At 34.7% G+C, this 19,808-nt stretch overlaps 1 protein-coding gene across 1 annotated transcript in view; it reads right to left on the bottom strand.

The window, feature by feature from the left end:
- The window catches only part of DNAI4 (dynein axonemal intermediate chain 4), an 86,796-nt gene that overhangs the window by 42,269 nt on the left and 24,719 nt on the right, over positions 1-19,808 (bottom strand). Inside the window, 4 exon segments of the mRNA XM_047868824.1 lie at positions 5,543-5,682; positions 9,297-9,453; positions 11,089-11,201; positions 13,041-13,225. Coding sequence (XP_047724780.1) covers positions 5,543-5,682; positions 9,297-9,453; positions 11,089-11,201; positions 13,041-13,225 — 595 coding nt within the window.

Genomic DNA, 19,808 nt, shown 5'->3' with positions numbered 1-19,808 from the left:
GTACCAAGGAACTAACAAGCCCATCAGCCTTCAAAAAATGATTTAGAAAGTTGGAGCATGATAAGATAACTCTGGCTCCCAGATTCTCTAGCAGTATTGAACTCGTTACCCAAAGAGGTAATTTGTTAGATCACATAACCTTTGTTGGCTGCCTACCCTTTCTTGTTTCACTTACTCCCCTACCAGTGTTTCTTAGGATTACCTCCAAAATAAACTATGTGCACTCAGATTCTTTCTGCAGGGGTTTCTTCTTAGAAAACCTCAGGTAAGGCTCTCTGATATATGTATACCTACACAATATATACTCTACTTTTAAAAACTGAATAGCAAACACTATCACAGATGAATAAAAAGAGAACAAAATCACTACTATTAGAGGAGGACTACTAAAGGAGGACTCTCAGGAGAAGATCATCAGAACAGTCTGGGTCACATTCTGACTTCAGCTTCCCTGAGAGTTTACAAGAGCCACTTATGAAGAAATCACATGGTGAGATCATGAATGTGTCCTTGGAAACACAGAACTTAATCTTCAGAGGGCACCTGACAAGCTGGGCATCGAATATCCAATGAAAGTATGGTTAGGAAGTGGGATGTTCTATATTTTCTGTTCATCATGTCTTCTCTGCAGCAGTCAGGGTAAAACAGAACATGTCTGGGCAGGGAACGATTTCTAGGAATGTGTCTATTTCATTTAGCTATTTAATTTATTGGCATACAAATGTTCACTTTTTTTAATAATCTATTTTATTTCTGTAAGGTCCTCACTTCCACTTTTCATTTTAGTAATTTGAATCTTCTCTTATTTTTCTTTAGTCAATCTGACTAAAGTTTTGTCAGTTTTGTTGATCTTTTCAAAGTACCAACTTTTAGTTTCATTAGTTTTTCTCTATGTCCACTCTAATCTTTAGTATTTCCTTCCTTATGCTGGCTTTTGGTTTAGTTTTATCTTATCTCATTAATGTGTAAAGTTAGATTATTGACTTGAGACTTTTATTATTTTTTTTATTGAAGTACAGTTGACAAATAATGTTACATTAGTTTCAGGTGGGGATCTTCTTTTTTATTTTTTTTTTAAATTTTATTATTTTTTTTCCAACGTTTATTTATTTTTGGGACAGAGAGACACAGAGCATGAACGTGGGAGGGGCAGAGAGAGAAGGAGACACAGAATCGGAAACAGGCTCCAGGTTCTGAGCCATCAGCCCAGAGCCTGACGCGGGGCTCGAACTCACGGACCGCGAGATCGTGACCTGGCTGAAGTCGGACGCTTAACCGACTGCGCCACCCAGGCGCCCCAAGGGGATCTTCTTTTTTAAATGTATCTGCAGCTGTAAATTTCTCTCTAAGCACTACTTTCACTATATAAGTTTTGTTATGTTTTATTTTCATTTTCATTCATCTCATCTCAAAATATTTTCTAATTTCCCTTGTGCTTTCATCTCTGATGCACTGGTTGCTTAAAAGTGTGTTGTTTGGGGTGCCTGGATGGCTCAGTTGGTTAAGTGTCCCACTTCGGTTCAGGTCACGATCTTGTGATTTGTGAGTTTGAGCCCCGCGTCCGGCTCTGTGCTGAGAGCTTAGAGCTTGGGGCCTGCTTCAGATTCTGTGTCTTCCTCTCTCTGCCCCTCCCCTCTCCCCCCCACCCTTTCTCTCTCAAAAATAAACATTAAAAAAATCATTTAAAAGTGTGTTGTTTAATTTCTAAATATTTTTAAATTTCCCAGTTTTCCTTTTGTTATAGGGTTTTAATGTCATTAAGTGTGGTCAGAAAAGATATTGACTTAAAAATTTTTATTACCTCTTGTTTATTACCTAACATAATGGTGTATCTTGGAGAGTTTTCCATGTGAACTTGAGAAAAAAAATGTGTTTTCTGATGTTTGGGGATGGTGTATATGTCTGTTATGCCTAGTTTATATTATTCAAGTCCTCTATTTTCTTTCTCATTGATAATCTCTCTGGTTGTTCTGCCCATTATTGAAAGTGGGGTACTAAAGTCCCAACTCTTATTGTAGAACTTCCTATTTTCTCCCTTCAATCCTATCAATTTTTGCTTCATATAGTTGGAGGCTCTCTTGTTGAGTACATATGGGCTTATAATTGTTATATCTTGTTTATGGATTGAATTTTTTATCAGTATATAATGCTGCTTGGCTCCTGTAATAATTTTATATAAAGTCTACTATGTCTGATATTAGTAAAGCCCTCTCAGCTTTTTTTGGTTGCTATTTACATCCTTTCACCTTACATATTTTTGTCTGTGGCTCTAAAGTGAGTCTCTTATTAGACAGCATATACTTGGATCATGTTTAGTTTTTGTTTTTTAACCCATCCTACCAATATCTGCCTTTTAATTGGAGAATTTAATCTACTTATTTAAAACAATTACTATTCAGGAAGGATTTCTTCCATTTTTGTCTTCTTTATGTCTTATGTGTTTGTTCCTCAATTCTTTCATTACTGCCTTCTTTTGTGTTTACTTGATTTTTTAATGGTGTTCTGCTTTGATTCCTATCTAATTTTCTTTTTTGTAATTTTTGAGTTATATTCTTGGTGGTTGCCTTGCAGATTACAATTAATTTCTTAAAATTTTAACCATCTATTTTGAATTAATACTACCTTACTTCAATAGTATACAAGAACTCCTATACAGCTCCATCACACCCACTTTGTGTTGATGTTGTCACAAATTACATCTTTATATACTGTGTGTCCATTTGTATAGTTTTATAATTATTGTTTTATGCATTTATTTTAAATTATATTGCAAAAATAGTGGAGATACAAACCAAAATTATAATGCTGACTTTTGTATTTACCTATGTAGTTACCCTTCCAGTGCTCTTCATTTCTTCATATGACTTCAAGTTATTGTCTGGTGTCCTTTCATTTCTGCCTGAAGGAGTCCCTTTAGCATTTCTTACAAGGCAATTCTACTAATGCTAAATTGTCTTGGCTTTTGTTATCTGGGAATGTCTTATTGTCTCCTTCATGGGAAAGTATTTAATCTTAATTATTTAATTTCTCCCTCATGAGGATTATTTGAAGGATATAGAATTCTTGGTTGACAGTTTTCTCTTTCATCTCTTTAAGTATGGCATCCCACTGACTTCTGAACTCCATGGTTTCTGAGAAATTGGGTGTAATCTTATTGAGGATCCCTTGTACATGAAAAGAGTCACTTTTTTTTTTTTTGCTGTTTTCAAGATTCTCTTTCAACACTTAATTATAATGTGTCTGAATGTGGATCTCTTTGTTTATCTTTTTGGGAGTTTGCTGAGCTCCTCAGATACGCAGATTCATGACTTTTATCAAATTTGGGAAGTTTTTTGGCCATTATTTCTTCAAATATTTTGTGTTCCCCTTATCTCTTTTTTCTCCTATCATTCTGAAATTCCCTTTCTGTGTATATTGGTATGCTTGGTGGAGCCCCATAGGTCCTTCAGGCTGTGTTCAGTTTTCTTTATTCTTTTTTCTTTCTTCTCCTCAGACTAGATCATTTCAATTGACATGTCTTTAAGAATTGCAGATTCTTTCTTCTGCCTGCTCAAATCTGCCATGGATAACTCTAGTATTTCCATTTCAGTTATTGTACTTTTTAATCTCCAGAATTTATGTTTGGTTTCTTTTTATAATTCCTGTCCCTTTATTCATATTCTTTTTTTTTCCATACACCATTCTTGTTTGCTTTAGCTCTTTGCCCATAGTTTCCTTTAGCTTTATCAGAACGTTTGATACAATTGATCTAAAGTCTTTGGCTAATAAATACAATGTCTGTACTTCCACAGGGAGAGTTTCAGTTAATTTATTCTTCAAATGGGCCATATTTTCTTATTTCTTTCTATCCTTTGTAATTTTTTTTGAGAACTGAACACTTTGAATATAATAATGTGGTAACTCTGGAAATCAGATTCTTCTTGCTCCTTGGAGTTTGTTTTTGTAGTTTGCTGTGAGTACTCGTTGTTTGTTTGCTTAGTGATGTTTCTAAACTATTTTTATAAAGTCTGTATTCTTTGTCATGTATCATCGCAGAAGCTTTTGGTCAGCAAGTGTCATGACAGAGATCTTGAATACCTGAATTCCTCCACCCTCCCCGACCAGTCCATCAGAAAAAAACAAGACAGAAAAGAAAAAGAAAAGAAACAGACAAACAAAGGATAAAAAACCTCTCTGGGTCTTTGTAGAGTGGGTCAATGTTAAGGTATTCCTTTAATGCTTAACCAGGCTGTTTACATCTATGCCTTAGCCTTCACTTCCTGCCTGTACTAAGCCTGAGATCAGCCAGAGGGGAAAGCTTAGGATCTTTTCAAGTCTTTCCTGAGCTTGCATCTTGTCCTAGGCATGCACATGACTTTCTAAATTTCCCTATATGTACAAGCCTTTTTTAATATCTTAATTTCCCAAACATCTCCCTCCCTAGCTTTTTCTCCTCAGGCTTACAGTGTGTTTCTTGTTTGACTCCATTGTATTCTTTTGCCTCTAAGAGAGATGAGTTGTTCATTTACTTTGCAATATTTGTTGAGAATGCAATATGCACAGCTGCTTTACCACCTGTGTTTCCTGAGTTAAAAAACAAAATAAAACAAAACAAAACAAAAACAAGTGCTCTGGGTCAGTCCTTCAGGTATTCCCAGGCAGGTTAAAACAAAGAAGCCAAATCCTTTGAGAGTAAGGTCTGCTCTGCTTCTCTGGAACCAGAGGCCAGGGTCTCAAACTGGGAAGGCAGGCTGTTGCCTTTAAGACCATCACCACACTGAGAAGGGGAGTAGGGCAAGAGTGAGTAAGAATGCCACAAAACTTTCCTACTAATTATAAGTTACCCTTGGCTTGACTTAGCATTTGCTTAGAAGTTTTATTTTAATCTTTTCAAAGAACTAGCTTATAGTTTTGCTGAATAACAAAAGCCATTAAAATTAATAACTTTTACCTAATTACCTTTCTGGCCCTACCTCACAGAATTTTTGGCTATGCAGGGTTATGAATTTATGAACATTGAGAGACAGTAAGTGTAGTACAGAGCACAGGTTCTAGAACCAGACTGTCTGAGGGTATTACTGTGTGCCATACTAGCTGAGTGAAGTTGGTCAAGTTAGCTAACTTCTCTTTGCTTGTTTCTGCCTCCAAAAACGGAGAGTAACAATAGTACCTACCTCATTGTGTTGTTGTGAGAATTAAACCAGTTAATAAATGTGGAAGGCCTAGAATAGTGTCTGGCACATTTTAAATGTTATTAGTTATGGTTAAGCAATCAGTTTCTCTAAATGTTTCATAAACATTTGAAGAGTACAAAATTCTATAATAGAGTTTCTATAAATATCAAAATTATAATTATGTTATCTAAATCATCTATATTTATATTTATTACTCATTATTTGTCAAGTTCTAAAAGCTATAGATTACAGGACCTAGCTGCTATTGTGATTTGACCAAAGTATTTCTATCTTTACTTCATATATTCCAACATTTATTTGTTAACTGACAGACTCAAAGAATGTATATTAAAATATGTACTTTATCAAGCAGAATGAAATATTATTACCTTTGTCTTCTTTTACGATTTTGTCACACTGAACATCTTTATTCTTTGGTGCTCCATTAATAGTCTGCATCATCCTTTCAGCATATAAATCATTGCCTAATCTATTTCTACAAAGGGTCTCATAATTCTTGTTTCTCCGCCTATAAAAAATAAAGTATATTCAACTCATTAATAAAAATTATTGCCATGGATATTATCTCTTTATATTATGCTTTCTCTTTAAAATTACTTTCTTTAATGTGGATTTCACCAAATGTGAAGTGAGAGTTCAAAAAACTCCTTAGGAAAAGACTGCACTTGGAGCGCCTGGGTGGCTCAGTCGGTTAGCATCCGACTTCAGCTCAGGTCACGATCTCGTGGTTCATGAGTTTGAGCCCCCCTCGGGCCCTGTGCTGACAGTCCAGAGCCTGGAGCCTGTTTCAGATTCTGTGTCTCCTTCTCTCTCTGCCCCTCCCCCCACACGTGCTCTGTCCCTCTCTCTCAAAAATAAACATGACAAAGAAAAGAAAAGACTGCACTAAACTACCTCCAAAAGACTCTACTTACTATACCTCCCAGCATCATTACTACTTTCAGTGCCCAACGACATACTGGCACTATCTTCACACAGTTTTTATGAACTCTGCTATAAACACTGAAAGCTATAAATTTCCTTCAGAGTACTACATTTGTGCCATCCTGTAGTATGTGCTATTTTAATAATTATTTACTTCTGAGTATTTCTTAAATTCCAATTATGATTTCTTCTTTGGTTCATAAGGAATTTAGAAAATGTGCTTTTTAACCTCCAAATGTGTATCTGAATGTGTGTCTGTGTTTTAATTGAGATTTATGTTATTAATTTTTAACTTAAGTCTATTTGTGGTCAGAGAATTGAGTTTGTATGATACTATTTCTTTGGAATTTTTGAAACCTTGTTTCATGGTCTTGTGCATGAATGATTTTTAAAAATAATTGGTGTGTGCTTGAAGAGTGTGTATTCTCTATTGAATGCAGAGTTTTATATGTGATCATTAAATTATGTCTTTGGTTCAAATTTTCTATATCTATGTGAATTTTATATCTGGTTGACATACAGTAATTAAGAGAAGCAAGTTTAACACACCTACTTATACTTAACAAGTTTCTAATTTTTGCTTCATATACGTTGAGGTTATTTTATTAGGAGTATTCAAGATTAAAATTATTATACCTTCCTATCATTATAAAGTGATCTTCTTTGTCCCAAGTAATGCTGTTGGTTTAATTATTTCTCTGTAGATGATTTTTTTTTCTTTTTTCCTTCTGTTTTTAAAATCTTCTTTTGGGGGTGCCTGGGTGGCTCAGTCAGTTAAGCATCCAACTTTAGCTCAGGTCATGATCTTACGGTTTGCAGGTTTGGAGTCCTGCATGGGGATCTCTGCCGTCAGCAGGGAACCCACTTTGGATCCTCTGTCCCCCTCTCTCTTTCTCTGCCTCTCCCCCACTTGCTCTCTCTCCATCTCAAAATAAATAAACACTGATAAAAAAAATAAAAAGTAAAATCTTTGTTTAGTATTTGGTATTCTGGAGTATCAATATAATGCACCAAGTGCATTTCTTTTTTGTGGATTTCTTTTTATTTATTCATTTCTGTAAAATGGTGCCTTAATAGCTTGGGAACATCCTTACCCACTCTCTTCGAATAGTTCATCTCCTCCATTCTTCGTATTTTGATATTTTGGAACAAACCAGGTGCATTTTAGACCTTTATTCTATTGTCAATTTCTTTTTTTAACTTCTCTTTCATACTTTATATCACATTTTTCTTTCCAAGGTTTATTTTGTAGAATTTATCCAGATCTATGTTTCAATTTATTAAATCTGTTTGATTATGTCTTGTTTAAATTCAATGTTTTCTGTTTTACTTCAACAATTATATAAATATACTTTATTTTAAAGTTCTTTTTAGATGTTTTTGCAAATATGAGTCATCATTTTGATAGTTTCTTGATGTTAGTGAGGTGTTAACACTATCTTTTATTTAAATATTTCACATATATTTTATATTCTATATCTCATAATAGAGTCCTAATATCTCATTATCCATAGTCCTCAGGGTGTAGATCTCTGGTCTGTTATTTCTTTTAATTCTCATTCGTAGTACTTTTTTATTGGTTTGGTGTATTTTTCACCAAATTCAATCTGAGGGAATCTTGAGTCTAAATGGGATATGCTTTCCTCCAGAGAAAATTCATGTTTGCTTATGATATTAGCTTTGAAACCTGGGATCACTTGAGATAACTGAAATCCTTTTAAGGATTTTGCTTAATACAAAAATGTCTCTTTTAGTTCTCTTAATTTGTGGGGGTCCAAGGCCTGCTGGACTCTAGATCCGTGTGTTAATTTTAACGTTTGCTTCTAGCATCTCTCCATCTCTGATTTCAGATCACTTATCTATCCATTTGTTATTTGCTCCTTTCCTTTTTCTGGTGTTAAGAGCTTTCCCTTATGTCTTAAGAATTTCAAAGTGTGTTATTCAGGATCTACTTGTACTATATTTTATAGTCCAAATAATTCTAGGATATTTTATATTTGGGTAAGAATAATATCCTAAAAATATTTTAATGATAGATTTTTAGTACTTTGAATCATATTCAAATTATATTTGAATCTAAATAATCTGAATAACTATATTAATAATGTATATATATTTTTTTATTTTTGAAAGAAGAGAGCGTGAGCACAGGAGAGGGGCAGAAGAATAAAGAGAGAGAGAATCTCAAGCAGGCTCCAGGCCCAGCACCTGGGATCAACAACACAAGCTGAAATCAGAAGTCGGACACCCAACTGACAGAACCATCCAGGCACCCCAAAAATCTGTTTACAGTAGCTAAATTAATTTCAGACAGAGCAGACTTCAGAGCAAGGCAAATTATCAGAGGGGCATTATAGAGGGGCATTACATAATGATAAAGGGATCAATTCTCCCAAATTCTCCCAAAAAGGCATAACAATCCTTAATGAGGCAAAATAAATGAGGCAAAAACTAATGATCTATTTGAATTCATTAATAAGGAGCAATGGAAAATCTGCTCTAATATAGTAAATTCAGTTATTTTCCAATAACATATTTTTACTTAAGTTTTGAATATAAAAATGTCAGGCCTTTCTTTTTATTTTTTTATTTTTATTTTTATAAAATGTTTTATTTATTTATTTTGAGGGAGAGAGAGAGAGGGAGAGCATGACTGGGGAAGGGGCAGAGAGAGAGGGAGACAGAATCCCCAGCAGGCTCCACACTGTCAGCACAGAGCCCCATGCTGGGCTTGATCCCACAAACTATGAGATCATGACCTGAGCCAAAATCAAGAGTCAATCGCTTAACCTACTGAGCCACCCAGGCACCCCAGTCCTTCCTTTTAAACTGGAAATAACTTACATATGCATAAAAGAAAAAAAAATATCATTAAAACCTTTATTGAGACTTGGAAGCTTCCTTTATTTCTTTTATTATTTGACTTAGTAGTGTACCCATTTCTTAAAGAGTATGGTAAACCTATGGGTTCTTCCTCTAGAAAAAAGTACATACAACATAAATAGTTTTCAAAAAAAAACCCCACAAACACTTTTCATATCATTTCATAAGGCACATATATAACTTTATATAGAACTTCACCAAGCACATATGCCACCAGTATTTATCCAGGAATACCCCAAAACAGAAACAAGGATAGGAACCTCTGACTTAGCATTTAAATTACAGAAGCAATATAGACAATTGAGCCATACATACCTTACTTTCATAGCTTCTTCAGATTCTACAGAAACCATGACTGTCGGTAGGTTAAAAAATCTTAGTGTTTCCGTCTCTGTGAGTATTATCTCTATAGTCTTTTCTAGGTCTTCTTTTGTTACAATTTTTCCAGGTGTTGCCCTGACAACTCGTAAATCTAAAATACACGATTTAATAAAAATCATTTACTAATTGCTATTTTAATTATCATTTTACCAAAATATGATGGGTCATATATTGCAGGTGGCTTTTATGTGGTCAAAGAACAGACCATATTGTGAGATGTATTCAATCCCTTCAGAGGGATTCTATCCCTCTGAGTCTGGGGAAGATTAGAATAATAATCCAATGCTCCTTGTCTATCTCTGAGAGGATGATCTTCCCTCCTGCAGCAGACACTGCTGATTGCCAAGTTTTCATTGGTAAGGCTTTCCCCCTTCCCTTGCCTCTTTCCATTAAGAAAATCAAGTGTTTAGTTTCCTAGCCTCTCTTGAAGCTAGGGGTCACCATGTGACAGAGTTCTGGGCAATGAGATAACAGTAGAAATACATAGGAAAGAAGACTTTCCTGGGGAAACTTTTACTTTCCTGATAAATAAAAGTGATATGGCTGGAGCTTTTGCCTTTCTCCTTTCTGCTTTTAATTTTAATGTGCATATAATATCCAGAGCTGGGGCAGATATTTTGAGACCATGAAGCAAGAAGGAAGAAGAAAAGGCTTAAGGAAAGAGAACAGCAGAGTCGCCAATCTAGAGTCTCACAGTTAAGCCACAGGATCCGATCCAAAAGCTATCTACCTTTTAAGTTCTTTTAATGTGAGAAAAATAAATGATTATTTAAGCCAATGGTAGTTGGGCATTACTTGTTGTCAGGAGTATTCCTGTTACATATCTTAACACCAAAGAGTCTATGAAGCACTTTTCCAACCTTATGAATATTTTCATTAATCCTTCATTATCATCTTAGCGGAAGACACATTCTTACTGCACTCCAAGGCAAGCGTTCCTCAAGTAGGTACCCACTTCACCCAGCACTTTTGATCATCCATTATTTCCTCATTTTTTTTACCTTTACTTTCATAATCCTTTACCTCATGTTTTATGTTCTGCTTGGAAGAAGCCACCCCTATTTGTTCTCCTGATAAATTATTAATCATCTTTAAAAACTCAAGTCAAAAGTCAATAATGTTCTCTGTTAATTCTTTTCTTTTTTCCCACCTCAAAGGTGTTAATCTTTCCATTCAAAGTGCTCCCATCACACTCTGCATATGTCCTATTATGGCACTGATCACAGTGTAACAGAATGACTTATCTCCTGAGTTAGAAGCAGAGCACTCCTAAAAAAATTTTTTTAATGTTTATTTCAGAGAGAGACAGAGATAGAGCGCAATCAGGGAGGGGCAGAGAGAGAGGGACACACAGAATCTGAAGCAGGCTCCAGGCTCTAGGCTCCAGGCTCTGTGGTCAGCACAGAGCCCGATGTGGGGCTCCAACTCTTCAACTATGAGATCATGACCTGAGCCAAAGTCAGAGGCTTAACTGACTGAGCCACCCAGGTGCCCTAGAAGCAAAGCACTTCTCAAACAGGATCTGTGATTCCTGAGGCTGGTGGTACAAGATTCTCACCTTGGGAACATTGATACTACTCTGGTAATTCTCACGTAGCTACCCCTTTGGCCAGCATTTAGAAATCATTACCAGAGTTCTTTTATCTCAAGTATCTGACAAATAATAAGTATATTTGCTAAAGAAATAAGGGACTGATACTGAAATAAATGATCACATTTTCATTACCTGTAAAACTAGTCAATTTTTCTCGTTTATAGGATGGTTCTTCTAGGTCTTCTGCTATTGATTCAGTAGTAGATACACTTGACTTAGAAACTATGCTGCTTCCTAAAACTGACCTTTAATAATGAAAAACAAAATTATTCATTTATTTAGATTTTCTTATGGGTAATTGAATACATGAACAAAAACATTATCCTATTGAGAAATCAAATATCCTATAATCATATAAGAAAAATTGATAAAAGTAAACTACTTCTTTAAACATCAAGCTGATTTGTAATATTCCTTAAGTAAAAAGTCGTTATTAAAAAAAAGTCATTATAAATATAATTTAGGGATAAAACATGTCAAACCTATGTCCAAAGTCCTGTGATGGATTCCCAATATATTTAGAATAAAAAGCTAAAATACAGCATACCTATCCAGTCTCTCCATCTTCATTTATCACATTTCCCCATCCTACCCCCTTTTTAAGTTCCTCAATCTTTTGGCACTCTCTTACTTTAGAGTCTCAGCCTAGAACATTCTTCCTTTCATTTTTCACCCATTTTCTGCTCTTCACTCAAATCCCATCTTAAATGTGATTTATTCAATTTTATAAAGGCCCTCTCAAGATTTAATTAAGAGAAAATCTATGTACTGGTTGGGAAATCAATACATTGAAGAATACAAAAATAATTTCTTTAAACATGTAAACAACATAATTTTGTGATATTATATACTTTTCTCCCCTTTCTACTTATAGGTCCAACTTGTCCTCAAAAAGGTAGGTACAGTGGGGGCGCCTGGGTGGCACAGTCGGTTAAGCATCCGACTTCGGCTCAGGTCATCAATCTCACAGTTCATAAGTTTGAGCCCTGAGTTTGGCTCTGTGTTAACAGCTTGGAGCCTGGAACCTACTTTGTATTCTGTGTTTTCCTCTCTCTCTCTCTCTCTGCTCTTCTCTTCCCCTACTTGTGCTCTCTCTCTCTCAAAAATAGGTAAGTAATTTTTTTTTAAAGGGTAGATACAGTTTACTGGAATATTCTTTGCTTTACAGAGCACTCCTATGGCTACTGCATGCAAATTTTGAGTCAGACTCTAGAGCAGCATATTTTCTCCTAAAATGTGCTTAGTTAACTTCTGGAACTTTTAATTGGTCAAATGGAAAATTACACACTCAAATATTTCCCCATAATCTTTAGATTATTTTAGGACATACTGTTTAATTATTGCAAACATTCTGAACTTCTCTACCATAAACATTAATAAAATTTCACTTCGCTTACATAAAGTGTCTACATAACACATGCATAACATTTCATTTATAAAAAAATTATGAAACAAAAGATAAATCAAACCCTAGGAGAACATGGATTTACATGGGATATTGGGGGGAGCGGAGCTGCTTCTTCCCATAAGTTGTAGCATAAAAGAAACAGAAGAAATATGTCTGTAGGTATGTGATTAGCCTCATCTTTTGGTTCCTCAAGAAAACTTATATAAAACCCATATATTTTCTCAGAAATGTTTGCTGTGAGTGTTGGAGAACTCTTTTTTATTCTTATTCTTTAATTTTTTTTTTTACATTTATTTATTTTTGAGAGACAGAGCACAAGTGGGGGTGGGGGGTAGTGGGCAGAGAGAGGAGACACAGGATCTGAAGCAGGCTCCAGGCTCTGAGCCGTCAGCACAGAGCCTGAGGCGGTGCTCGCACTCAGAAACCATGAGATCATGAGATCATGAAGTCGGATGCTTAACCAACTGAGTCACCCAGGCGCCCCGAGTATTGGAGAACTCTTAAGACATGCAAACCTCTACACCTAAGTAAAACATGAGGGGAACATAGATGGCACACTAACATAGAGTGCAGGTGGGAGACCGAAGACAACTGACATTTAAGTTACACACATACAACTTAAATGAAAAGACAGCACATGTGATATAAAAAAGAACAATAGAATTGTATACTCTACCTTGTAAAGTGCCCTAACATACTAGGATTTAATGTATTCTGATAAAGGCTATAAGAAGATATAAATTCTGCTGCAAATGATCCTTCTCGTGACGTCAGTAGTTTATTTGGCTTTGCTGTACCTGTATGTGGATCTGGATGGTAAAGAGGTCGGGGAGTGACATCAACTCCATGTGCATCAATTACCTGTGGAAAATCATTATTTAAAATGAAAAAGTAAAAAAAAAAAAAATGGTGGAGGGTTTTGAATAAGTAGGCCTTAGAAAACAAAAAAAAGTGGTAGGAAAAAAAATAAGTATGTTTCTAGGTTGAAATAAACATGAAAAATTGAATAAAAGTTTTTATGCTTAAAAGGTTTCTTAACTAGGCCTACTTTTCAAAACAGTCTTATTCATGTTTTTACATGAATATATATGAGTAATATATGTTATATATAAGCAATGTATATTAATTAATATCAGGGAAATTCAGAAATGTATAGAGAATTCATGCAGATTGTTAATATTTTTGTATATTTAATTTTAATCTATAAATTTAAAAAATCACTATTATTCATTCAATATTTTATTAATAAACATTTCCCAATTTTTACATATTTCTGTTTGTTTTTGCCTAATTCTTAATCTTTTCAATTATGAAATTTAACACATACAGAAATACAGGTCTTACATTCAAGTTTTTAATCCATTTTGAGTTAATTTTTGTGTATGGTATAAATAATGGTCCAGATTCATTCTGGCTTTCCAGTTTTCCTAACTCTACTTATTGAAGATACTGTTTTTTTCCCCAATGTATACTTTGCTCTTTGATTGTAAATTAATTAGTCATATATGTGTGGGTTTATTTCTGGGCTCTCTATTCAGTTCCACTGATCTATGTATCTGTTTTTGATCTATGTGTTCATGTGCAAATACCATACTGTTTTAATTACTATAGCTGTGTAATATACTTTGAAATCAGAGAGGGTGATGTCTCCAGCTTTTTTCTAAGACTGCTTTAGCTATTCAGGGTCTTTGTTGCTTCATACAAAATTTAAGATTCTATTCTGTGAAAAATGCCATTGAAACTTTGATAGCAATTGCACTGAATCTGTGGATTGTTTTGGATAGTATAGACATTTTAACAATATTGATTCTTCCAATTCATAAGCATGGAATATTTTTCCATGCATTTGTATCTTCTTCAATTTCTTTCATTACTGTCTTGTAGTGTTCAATATACAGATCTTTTACCTCTATTAAATTTATTTCTAGGTATTTAATTTTTTTAATGTTTATTTTTCAGAGCAAGAGAGAGAGAGAGAGAGAGAGAGCAAGCATGAGCGGGGGAGGGGCAGAGAGAGAGGGAGACACAGAATCTGAAGCAAGCAAGCTCCAGGCTCTGAGCTGTCAGCACACAGCCCGACGCAGGGCTCGAATCCACGAACTGAACCATGAGATCATGACCTGAGCCAAAGTCAAACGCTTAGCTGACTGAGCCACCTGGCACCCCTATTTCTAGGTATTTATTCTTTTAGATGCAATTGTAAGATTGTTTTCTTAATTTCTCTCTCTGAGCACTAGATATTAATGTGTAGAAAAGCAACAGATTTCTGTATGTTAATTTTATATCCTGTGAATTTACTGAATTTATTTACTAATCTAATAGTTTCTGGTGGAGTCTTTAGGATTTTCTATATATAATACCATGTCATTTATAAACAGTAACAGTTTTACTTCTTCCTTCCTAACTTGGATACCTTTTATTTCTTTTTCTTGACTAATTACTCTGGGTAGGACCTCCAGAATATGTTGAATAAAAGTGGCAAGAGTGAGCATCCTTATTGTTTTCTTGATCTTAGAGAAAAAGTTTTCAGCTTTTTACCATTGAGTATATATACAGTCTAATTATGTTGAGATACATTCCCTCTATTCCTGATTTGTAGAGTTTTTATCATAAATGGATGTTGAATTTTGTCAAATGCTTTTTCTGCATCTATTGAGATGATCATATGATTTTTATCCTTTATTTCATTGATGTGGCATATCACATTGACTGATTTGTGAGTGTTAAGTTAAACCATCCTTGCAACCATGGAATAAATCCTACTTGAACATGATCTATAATCCTTTTAACATATATATGTTGAATTTGGTTTGCCAATATTTTGTTTAGGGTTTTGTATCTAAAACATCAGGGATATTGGTGTTTTTCTTTTCTTGTGGTGTCATTTGGTTTTGATATTGGGGTAATACTGGCCTCATATAAAGAGTTTGGAAGAGTTTTCTCTCCTTCCACTTTTTGGAAAAGTTTGAGAAGGGCTGATATTAATTCTTTGAATGTTTGGTATAATTCACCAGTGAAGCTGTCTGATCCTAGACTTTTGTTTGTTGGGGATTTTTGATTGCCAATTCAATCTTGTTAGTAGTAATTGGACTGTTCAGATTTTCTATTTCATTATATTTCAGTCTTGATAGGTTGTTTATTTCTAGAGACTTATGCATTTCTTCTAGGTTGTCCAATTTGTTGGCATATATTTATTCATAATATTATCTTACAATCTTTTGTATTTCTGTGGTATCAGTTGCAACATCTCTTTCATTCTGATTTTATTCATTGAACCTAATTTTTATTTGAATTTCCTCTCTTTTTTTTCTTGGTGGATATAGTTAAACATTTGTCAATTTTTTTATCTTTTCAAAAAAACAGCTTTTAGTTTCATTGACCTTCTCTATTTTCTTTTCATCTCTGTTTCATTCATTTCTGCTCTCATCAGTTAATTCTTTCCTTCTGTTAACTTTGGGCTTCATTCGTTCTTTTTCTAGTTCTTTGAGGTGTAAAATTAAGTTGAGACTCTTTTTGTTTTGTGAAGTAGGTATTTATCTCTATGAACTTCCTTCTTAGACCTGCTTTTGCTGCATCCCACAAATGTTGGTATATTTCCACTTTCACCCATCTCATGGTATTTTTTGATTTCTCTTTTGATTTCTTCTATGACCCATTAGTTATTCAGTAGCAAGTTGTTTAGTCTCTACATATTGTTGAACTTTCCAGTTTTCTTTGTGTAACTAACGTCTAGTTTTCTAATACTGTGGCTGGAAAAGATGCTTGATATGATTTCATTTCTTTTCAATTAATTAAGACTCATTCTGTGGCCTAACATAGGGGCTAAACTGGAAAATGTTCCATGTGTATTTGAGAAGAATCTGAATTCTGTTGCTTTGGTTGGTATTACCCTCTCAGAGGATCCATTCATTTTTCTTCATTCTTTCTTCCACTCTGTTTTTGGCTTGCATAATCTCTATTGATCTATCCTCAAGTTTGCTAATTCTTCCTTCTGACAGTTAAAATCTATTATTTAGTTCCTCTAGTGAATTTTTAAAATTTTGATTAATGTACTTTTTTTCTCAACCCCAGAATTTCCATTTGGTTCTTTTTATAATTCCTTTTTGGTGCAACCCAGAAACAGTATTTTAGTTTATTTATTTATTTTTAATTGAGATATAATTGTTACATAAGATAGAATCATTTTAGGGTACAACATAATGATTTGATATACGTATATTGCAAAATGATTACAATAATAAGTTTACTTAACGTCCATCACTTCACATAGTTACAAAAATTTTTTTTGTTATGATGAGAACTTTTAAAATCAATTTTCTTAGGAACTTTTGAATATACAACAGTTTTAAAAAGTTACTTAAATTCTAGTTAGTTAACATACAGTGTAATATTAGCTTTAGGTGTGCAATATAGTGATTCAATATTTCCATACAATACCTGGTGCTCATTACAAGTACACTCCTTAATCCCCATCACCTATTTAACCTCTCCCCCACCCACCTCCCTTCTGATAATCATCAGTTTGTTTTCCATAGTTCAGAGACTCTTTCTTGGCTTGCCCCCCTCTCTCTTTTTTTTCCTCCTTTATTCATTTGTTTTGTTTCATAAATTTCACAGGTGAAATCATATGGTATTTGTCTTTCTCTGACTGGACCTATTTCACTTAGCATAATACTCTCTAGCTCCAACCATGTCATTGCAAATGGCAAGATTTCATTATTATTTTTTTTTTTACGGCTGAGTAATTTCTGAGTAATATTCATATATATATATGAATTCATATGAATTAATATGAATATGAATATATATGAATTCATATATATATGAATATATTTATACACACATACACACACACACATATACCTCACATCTTCCTTATCCATTCACCAATCAATGGACACTTGGGCTGTTTCCATAATTTAGCTATTGTAAATAATGCTGCTATAAACATCTGGGTACATGTATCCCTCTGAATTAGTATTTTTGTGTTCTTTGGGTAAATACCTAGCAGTGCAATTGCTGGACTGTAGGGAAGCTCTATTTTTAACTTTTTGAGGAATCTCCATACTGTTTTCTAGAGTGGCTATACCAGTTTGCAATCCTACCAACAGTGCAAGAGGGTTGCCCTTTCTCCACATCCTTGCCAAAAAGAGTTGTTTCTTTTGTTGTTGATTTTAGCCATTCTGACAGGTGTGAGGTGATATCTCATTGTAGTTTTTATTTGTATTTCCCTGTTGATCAGTGAGGTTGAGCCTCTTTATTGATATTTTCTATTGGATGTGATGGTCATCAGACCTTCTTTTACTTCTTTATTCATGGTTTCTTTGGTTCTATGAAGACATTTATAGTGATTTCTTTTAAATCTCTTTTTGTTAAATCTGACATCTGGTTCTTCCCACAGTTTCGATTGCCTGTATTTTTTTCTTAAATATGGGTCATATTTTTCTCTAGGTACTGATATCTCCTTCCTTTCTAAAACTTGTTATTGCTATTTACTTGTTCATTTGTTTAGTGATTACCTGGATTATTTTAGTGTGATTTATTTCCCCATAATGGGTTGAACTGTGTCGCCCCACAAAGACATGTTGAAGTCTTAATCCCCAGTACTTCAGATTGTGAAAATAGGGTTTTTGCAGACTTAAGCAAGTTAAGATGAGATCATTAGGGTAAGCCCTAATCCAGTATGACTGATGTCTTTATAAAAAGGGAAAATTTTGACACAGATGTACATAGAGGTAAGACATTATGAAAACACACGGGGAGAACACAATATGAAGACAGAGGATTGGAGTGATAGATCTACAAACCAAGAAATTTCTATGACTACCAGAGCTAGAAGGGAAACAGATCCGTTCTTATCGTATTCAGAGAGTGCATGTTCATGCTAACACGTTGATTTCAGATTTCTGTCCTCCAGAACTATGAGACAATGAATTTCTATTGTTTTAAGTCATATAGTTTGTGGTACTTTGCTAATGCAGCTGAAGGACTAGTATGCCCCCCCCCCCCCAACCCCAACACTTACCCCCACACAATGTTAATTGTGCTTCTCAGGACAAATAGCTTTGGGTATGCCCCAAACCATCCTGGAGTGACAAAGGTACTATTAGGGCTCTCTACTATACTTCTTTTTTTAAAGATTTATTTTTTATTTTTAGAGCAAGGGGAGAGGGACAAAGGGGGAAGGGAGGAGGGAGGGGGGGTGAGAGAGAGAGAGAGAGAGAGAGAGAGAGAGAGAATATCAAGAAGGCTCCATGTTCAGCACAGAGCATGACACAGGGCTCAATTCCATGACCCTGGGGTCATAACCTGAGCCAAAATCAAGAGTCAAATTCCCAAAGGACTGAGCCACCCAGGAGCCCACTTTCTAACTACTCTCACCCCATCCACACTGAGCTGTTAAACTTCACTAACTGCCAGCTGACTGTTCTATTGTTTTCAATGCCCTGGGGCACAAATTCTCTAATCCAATCAAATTGTGGCTGCTTTCAGGGACTATTCTCTGAGGTCAATGTTTGATATTGAAAATGCTCCTCCCAGTAGCCTTATTCTTTCTGCCTCTGAATTTGACTACTCTAGGTATCTCATATAAGAGGAATCACACAGTATCTTCCCCTTTGTTACTGGCTTATTTCAATTAACATAATATATTCAAGGATCATCTATACCCTAGCATGTGTTGGAATTTCATTTCTTTTTGAAGCTAAAAATTTTCCAGTGTGTGTGTGTGTGTGTGTGTGTGTGTGTTTGTGTGTGTATCAAATTTTGTTTATTCATCATCTGCTGATGGAAACTTGGGTTGCTTCCACCTTTTAGCTATTGTGAATAATGCTGCTATGAATATAGGTGTACAAGTATCTGTTCAAGCTTCTACTTTCAATTCTTTTGGATATAGACCAAGAAGTGGAATTACTGGATCATATGGTAATTCTATACATATATTTTTTATTTATTGGTATTTTTATTTTCTAATTTTTTGAGAGGGAGGGAGGAACTAGAAGGAGGAGAGAGAACATCTCAAGCAGACTCCAAACTCAGCACAGAGCCTGATATGGGCTCAATCCCACAACCTTGGGATCATGACCTAAGTTAAAATCAAGAGTCAGATGCTCAACCTACTGAGCTACCAGGTGCCCCTGATAGGTCTATTTTTAGTTTTTTGAGGAATCACAACACTGTTTTCCATAGCAACTACACCATTACCCATTTCTGTCAACAGTGCACAAAGTTTCCAAATTCTCAGTATATTCACCAACATTTGTTCTTTTCCATTTTTTTTTTTTTAGCCATTGTAATGAGCCTTAGGTGATACCTTATTGTGGTTTTGATCTGCAGTTTCCTAATGATTAGTGATGTTGAGCATTTTTTCAAGTGCTGTTGGCTATTTGTAGATATTCTTTTGAAAAGTATCAAGTACTTTGTCTATTTTTTAATTGGGCCACTT

Source organism: Prionailurus viverrinus, chromosome C1, assembly GCF_022837055.1.
Source record: "Prionailurus viverrinus isolate Anna chromosome C1, UM_Priviv_1.0, whole genome shotgun sequence".
NCBI lineage: Eukaryota > Metazoa > Chordata > Mammalia > Carnivora > Felidae > Prionailurus > Prionailurus viverrinus.
Note: the sequence above shows the minus strand (reverse complement) of the source record. Positions and strands in the feature narration are given on the sequence as shown.